The 7,813-nt window shown below is 34.8% G+C and overlaps 1 protein-coding gene and 1 pseudogene across 1 annotated transcript; one reads left to right on the forward strand and one right to left on the reverse strand.

The window, feature by feature from the left end:
- The first annotated feature begins 215 nt into the window (after positions 1-215).
- On the forward strand, positions 216-6,587 carry LOC138308553 (uncharacterized; annotated as a pseudogene).
- LOC138308552 (uncharacterized) lies at positions 4,834-7,565 on the reverse strand. Its single transcript, XM_069249590.1, has 4 exons — positions 7,069-7,565; positions 6,627-6,753; positions 6,096-6,260; positions 4,834-5,758 (listed from the first exon to the last, which is right to left on the reverse strand). Exons 1-4 carry the CDS (start codon positions 7,478-7,480, stop codon positions 4,834-4,836), a joined length of 1,629 nt encoding a protein of 542 aa, XP_069105691.1. The 5' UTR covers positions 7,481-7,565.
- Between the last annotated feature and the right edge of the window lie 248 nt (positions 7,566-7,813).

Below are 7,813 nucleotides of genomic sequence, written 5' to 3' on the forward strand. Positions count from 1 at the left end.
ATTGTCCATAGTCCATGAATGTCTATAAACCACAATGAAATTTGCACTGGATTATATTCACGATTAATAACACATTTTATATACCTGCTCGGGTGACCATTGAAAAACAAATGATAAACAATAAACTAATGATTGCTCAATCCACTAGTCTGTAGTCCACATAATGCAAACTAATCGTAATAATCGCTGAACGATTGCATAAATCACTGAATACTTGCTATCGCGATTAAGTAGGAGTTACTCCCCTTGTTTGTAACTCGCGCAAAAAAGTTAGAAAAGCTCAAATCTCGCACGACGAGAACGAGATTTCGGGGGCATAACACAGTTGTCAATGTAAACAATGGCGGTAATATGAATTTACAATGCCTCATCTTCATTGTGTCGCCGTAGACTGTACATCGGACAGCAGGAAGAAAGACCCAGATGTTTCATTTTTTCAACTACCGAAGGTAACATCTCAAAGAAAATTATGGTTAAAAGCAGTGAGACGTGATGGATTAACCGATGAGATTGAAAGGAAACTTACGTTGAATCCGTCTGCTGATTTACGTCATTTTGTTATATGTTCCAAGCATTTTGTTGATGACTTACCTACTGTTGACAATCCGTGTCCAACATTATTTGCTTACAATAACTTCAAGCAAAGAACCCCTAGAAAGACCAGGAATTCTACTATTGGTGCAGGAAGAGATGATCAGCTACCACTACCAGAGACTGAGTCAGAGAGTCCAGAACGAAAGAGAGTAAGGCTAGTAAGATGTTCTGAGGACAGGAGTCAGGTGTGTTATCCGTACGTAGCTGGGGAAGTGGAGCATTCATACTGCCCTGTTACATCCGATTTAAATGAGGGTATGTACTAATTGCAATGTATGTGTGTCAACCCATAGATTATTTCATGATTTAGTTATCTAGTTGCACAAATCAACTTATAAAAATTGATTAAAGTGTCATATAGGATCTTAAATGAGTGTTTATTTCATATGAGATTTTATGAAATGAGTCTCAGAAATTTTCAGTTTTGTGAGCATTGACGAGTAAAAATTCTTATACTCATTTAATAAAATAAACACAAATTTCAGATATTTTTTATCACATAACTACAACAATACACATTTCGCAAAATTTCACTTAAAAACATATTGTGAAATTCCAGTGGAGGTTGTCATGTTGCCCCACGTACTGTCCTCGTAATCGTCACATCAATGTGGGCCACTGTATCTGAGTGGTTAAAGCTGACAATGCAAGTTAAAATTATTAACATGATTTTTTTTTAAATAAGTATACTCGTTTTTCCAAGAATCGTTTATGAGACATTCCCCGGTTGAGGACAGCCATTTTTGTTTTACATTCCGACGACTCACCGACCCCTATATAAAGCGCGTGAATCGACACACGTGCGCTCATTCATGTACCTATACACCTAGCAGTCCACAGGTTATATCACCTACAAATAGGTAAACAAAACCCTCACCTGTAAAAATATATGGGACTTTTTTTAGCAAGAAAACATGTCAACTCCTCTAAGTTGTCATTTAGATGTTTCTCAAAATAAAATTCCAACGCAAGTGAATAGAAATCCAAAAATAATCCGTCCACATATCTCCACGTATATCATCGTACCCGACGCACTCAACTGACCATATACACGTGACTATGTACCTGACCCGAACGAGCGACAACTATCAAGGACACACACGTGTCGTTGTACATGTACGTGTAAAACTTAGTGTATATTGAAGTGTTTTATTAGTTCGTATTGGACATATGTTGGGATATAGCTGACAACACATTCATCTATTACTTCAATGAAATATTGTCAGGTGAGTGCAGTGTTAATTTTCAATTTGACATTGTTATTTGCAATATCGGGGCATGTGTATCTGAGACAAGATATGCTTAGAATGATACACGTGTGTCAAGTGTTCCGTGCTTTATATAGGGGGTTGGCCAGTGAAGGTTACTAAGCAGAGCAAAAGAAAAATGGCTGCCACTTCCTTAGATACCACACTGTCATAACTAGGGGATGTCTCAGAAACAATTTTTGAAAAAAAAAAATATTTCGTTAATATTTTTTTTTAATTTCAACTGCATGTTTTTAACTTGCATTGTCAGCTTTAAGATGACTCGACATATTAGCCCATGCCCTCCACCTCTGGGTTATGAGTTTGAATCTCATGTGGGGCAGTTGCCAGGTACTGACTACTTGTCGGTGTTTTTTCTCCGGGTACTCCTGCTTTTATCCACAAACAAACCTGACACGTCGTTACATGACCCCGACTGTTAATAGGATGTTAAACTAATAAAACTTTAACTCTAACAATGAATGTTCAGCCAAAGAAAATTGCTTCAGGTCATATTACCCGAGTGATATACACAATATTACCTGGGTGAAATCACCTGATATCAGGTGGATTAAATATCAGTACAGTATAGTCATACTGGTTTTTAATTACATATAAGATAGACACAGCAGACACATTTAATACAAGTTATACATGAATTTCTCAAAAAGATCTGTAGATGTCTCAAGCAAATACAAGTAGCTAAATATTACAATTGATGTTTTTCAGATGACTCATTATTGTCTCAAACTATCCATGGACATGAACATCTACAAGATCATCAGTATGGAAATGAGAATCATCAAAAGTATTGTAAGGAGGAGGAGCTGCAGAAAGAATTGCTCATTTTGGAAGTAAGTATAAAATGAAATAAGAAGACAAACTACATGTACAATTACTATTGAAATATTTGCACAAAACTTTTTTTAATTGTCAGCTCACCTTCATAATGTAGATAAACAATACATACAATGTACTGTACAATATATCTAGTACAATACAATGATGATTATGGTTAACTATCATCACATATAACATTGAACAATAATCAACAATTACAAAATTCAAACATGCATGTATATGCAGTTTTAAAAAAGAATAATTTACATATCAAACTGAAAAGAGGAAATAGATATAATCAATTATATGTAATACCGGGTGGTTTAATTTCAAAATTGATTCTATTAAAGTTGTGTGGCATATTTATCAACATATAATCTCAATGTATTAATAAAAACAGAAAAACTGTGTCACAATTGCACAGATATTCTTGTAAAAATATTAATTACATGGTGATGGGAATATATTGATAAGTAATTATTAACAGTATAGATCTACTTATTGTTTTCTATTTACAATGTATGTTTTGTTCTTCTTCCAGGAGAAATGTCAGCATCTTTCGGATGAAAACACACAGCTACGAGAAGAGAATTTGAAGCTAAAAACTGAAAATGACAAACTGCACTGTGGTAATGTGAACTTGAGAAAGGAATTTGTAAAAAATGTTGTGAAAAATGATGAGAGTGTGAAGCATTTCCTTGGCTTACCATCATTAGTGTTTTTTCAGTCAATTTTGCAGTTGATCTCAAGTTACTATGGGAAAATTTCATTTTGGAAAGGCACTGCAAAATTCACAAACAAGAAATGGCAGGACAAACAGCAAGGTAAACCTGGTGCTAAAAGAAAGCTTAGTATTACTGAAGAATTTGTTCTTGTAATGCTAAAACTTAGACTTGGCTTGGATAACATAACATTATCAGTGCTATTTGGAATATCCATAGGTCAAGTGTCCAACTTATTTTCCAGCTGGATCAGCTTTCTGTGTCAGATTTTGGAACCTGTCATCAAGTGGCCTTCAAGAGAAAAGGTGAAAAAGCACATGCCTGTATGTTTTAAAATTAAATATCCCAATACTACTTCAATCATAGATTGTACTGAGATTTTCATTCAGAAACCAAAAAATTGTTTGGCTCAAGCATGTACATGGAGCAACTACAAGTCCCATAATACATTGAAAGCTTTGGTAGCCATTCAACCAAATGGAGCATTTACATTTGTCTCGAAGTGTTGGAGTGGTAACATAAGTGATAGAAAAATCACTATTGATAGTAAATATCTTGATTACATCATGCCAGGTGATGAGGTTATGGCTGATCGTGGTTTCCAAATCCGTGATTTACTAACTGCTAAAGGAGCTTATCTAAATATGCCTCCTTTTACAAGTTTACGCAAAAAGGGAACAGGAAGAGTGCTCACTTCAAAGCAAATTGTACAGACCAGAAAGATAGCTTCACTCAGAATACATGTGGAAAGAGCCATTAGGAGACTAAAGTCTTTTAAATTACTTGGAAATGTTCTGCCTTTGAATATGAAAGATTTATCTTCTTCTATTCTAAAAGTTGCTGCTGCATTTTGTAATTTCATGCCTCCACTGGTGAAAAAATTTCAGTGAAAGACAAGATGTATTATAGGCACTAAGATTTTACAAGATGTTATCAAAATCATTAGTCAGTGTTATAATTGAAATATTTCTTTTTATTGACATTTACCAATACACTTAATTTCAAGTTTCACTTTCAAATTCAATCAATGTTATACTGTATCCATAAATTAATGTACTAAAACATTATTTTGGTGCTATAAAGTGTAAGTTTGTCAGATATTTTATTGGTTAGCACACTTCTTCATACATTACATCCATGCTATGTGATTTTTCAAAAAGTATATGCATTTATGAATATTTCAGATGGCAGTGTGAAATGTGATTATGATATAGAATATAAATTATTCAATACAACAGACAGATAATTATTCTTTTACAGTAACAGTAATTGTTCAAAAGTTCTGTAGAGACATGTGTAAATATCATTCAAATGCTGTTAAATTGCAACATGTATAACAGTATGAAAAAATGAAATTGTTGTTTTTTTTCATCAATATTGTTACAAAGAAAGAGATTGTTCAACCTAACAGCAACAGAATAACTTTACATTTATGATTCAATATGTGGAAGTACAAAGTTCTTGTAAAAAACCTGAAGTTTTTCAAACAGAAGTTTCCAATGATCAGTGTTAAACTGAATCCTTTCAATAAACATATCATTCTGTGTACATAGCACAAAATCACAGTAAGATTTATCACAGATAGCCATTTGTCCCAACATTTGAACATAATATGGTGAGTCTAAGGTTTTTTTCAGTTCAAACTTTCCATTTTTCATTATACAAGAAGGGCTATTTGACATTGCAAGTTGAGATGATTGATTTTGAAGGGTGTAGGGACATTTGATTTCTATCACTCCTTCACCACAACATTTACACTTCACAACGCCATCTGGTGATGCAGCTAGGAATGGATAGTCTTTGAATACAAACAACCCAGTTTGGGAACATTGGAATGAAGTATGATCATGGCTAATTTTATCAAAGTATCTTTTCCTAGCCAACGGTTCATGTGATATTCCATACTTTGTGGCTTTTGACGTAAATTCTGCTTCTCCTAGACAACGCTTTACAATATAATTGTCTGTATCATCGCCCCTATAATGAGAAGCACTGTAAAAATTGGAGGCTGTCAAACGCCCCTTTCTCTGATATTTCCACATTACATTGGAAGCTTGACCTTGGGATACCTTATTGACCTCATCAATGTAGGAATCATTTATTTCAATGTTATCTGTTCCATACTTTGAAACCAGATCTACAATATTCGGTGGATATGACTCAACAGACATGCTTATATCATCACTATCATCAGAGTCAGACAGAGTATACAAACAAACTGATGGTACACTGTTGTCTTTCAAGAGCTTGCATATATCTTTTTCCACTTTCTTCAGGTCCAAACTCTCTGGTTTCAAAGGATGGTAACCACATTCTTCTGTAGGTTTGGTCTTCTTGGGAATGCTGGTGTCTTTTCTGTTTGATAATTTGAAACAAATGTTATACATTAATTAAAATGATCACAATTATCTAAGGGCATTTTCAATGATAATGATTTATTGCATTTTTTGAAAATGAATTTTCACTAAATAAGTTAACAAGAACTTTACACTGCAAGTTGTAACTGATCTGATGTAAATTCTATGTAGTATTTTACTACATTTGTATTTTGTTTACAAGTGTATTTTTATGTCCAACTTATTTTATACAAAACTTTAATCTTTGTTTCCATGTTTCTCATGCTAATGTTGCTATCCATTTGTGTTTAATATGGCAGAACAATATTTGTAACATGATAAACAGTAGTAATTACCTGGTATCTAAATCACTAACAGACACTGGTCTGGATATCTTTCTTGGCTTGTCCCAGTATGCTGCGACATCCGTAACACCAAGTGTAGATCGGTCCTCCATTGATAACACTTGATCAGCCAGGCCAAACAAAAGCGCAACAACATGCTTGCAAGACCCATCAGCACTAAAACAAAAAGTATGACAAATTTTTAATAAAACTTTCATAAACTAAAGCTTTGTATGACCCATACTTGTTCAATAATCAGATCTATTCATTGTATATGCCAAAAGAGTGTTAAGAAATAAGTTGTTGATACATGTACATGTATAGTAAAATCTATATACATGTTGGTATATATTAAGTTAAGTTTAATTTGTTGATGTTTTTGAGTTTACAACAGATTGATTGAAATCCTCACTGGTGTACCTGGGCCTTTGGGGATATTTGTTAACAGGTCATGACTGGTATGTTAATGTACATTAATACAAGTGATGATTTGAAATGGGCAAATATCTTGATCTTGTCTTTTCTTAACCACATATAACTTACGCAACACAGGTGCATTCTGCTGAGATAATATGGCCGGAGTACTCCACAAGTATCCAAGGATTGTATGGGTCGCTGGACTGCTTTGTCTCAGGCACACATTTTCCTTTAATGTAAGCTAAATCTGACCCTGGAAATAGCCAAAATGATATTTACGTATGCTTGTTGAACACATGATTGGCATGACATGGGCCTAGGATTTACTACAACCTGTATGCCCTTTTAAGCGACTTCAAAATGCGTATTAGATTCTATTTCCCGATATTTTAAACAAGGATAAGCTTTATGACTCTAAATTGACATATTTTACCAATAATTACATGACAAATTAAACGTATATTATCGATATACTTGAGTTCGTAATGAAGTATTAAACACTGAAGCCATGTTTATTGAGACGACGGCGATCCAAACTCAATATACCAAAGTTTAAGCCTGCACTCACCTAACTTTGAAATCATCACTTCATGGATATGACCGCTGACATGGAGTTGGTATCCATTGTCGGATTTTCTTCGCCGGATACGGTCTGGTGTCCAGCCACAGTGATTAGTAAGGAATGTGGTGACATCAAAAGAATCAATGGAAGGCATTCCACTCAAGTTCCTGTCCCAATCTAACTGGGTAGAAGAGACCAGTGGGAGGGCGTAGGTGTCATTATTTACAGTCCGACGTAATGTTGACGCATCAATGTCATCGTCGTCCGGAACAGTTACGGGAAGCTTCAAAGCTTCAGCACTCTCACAAAGAGTAATAAGTTCTTGTTTCTTCTTTTTTGAATGAGATATTCCCTTTGATTTCAAGATTTCCGCAAGTGCTATCCGCGACAACGATCGGTAATTTATATTTGCCGCCATCGTTTCTGTTTACACACGTTGCCCCAGAGACTAGTCTTTTCTCCCCTCCTTTTTAGAGAGTTCCACTAATCGCGATAACAAGTATTGAAACTAAACAGTTTATCCACAAATTAACACATTAGGAATCGGTAATAATGTTTGTCTATGCACATATATATGTGCAATTGGATTCCATTACATTGATGTAATTACCTTGGGTTTCACTTGACGACCTGAACGTGTAGTGTAACCAGAGTCATGTGATGCAGGCTGGGGGGTATTTACAATAGGAGAAGGGGTTTTTGGGAGATCTACCTTCAGCTTGATATGGGGGGTAGATTTTACAGGGGATCC

Source organism: Argopecten irradians, chromosome 15, assembly GCF_041381155.1.
Source record: "Argopecten irradians isolate NY chromosome 15, Ai_NY, whole genome shotgun sequence".
Classification (NCBI taxonomy): domain Eukaryota; kingdom Metazoa; phylum Mollusca; class Bivalvia; order Pectinida; family Pectinidae; genus Argopecten; species Argopecten irradians.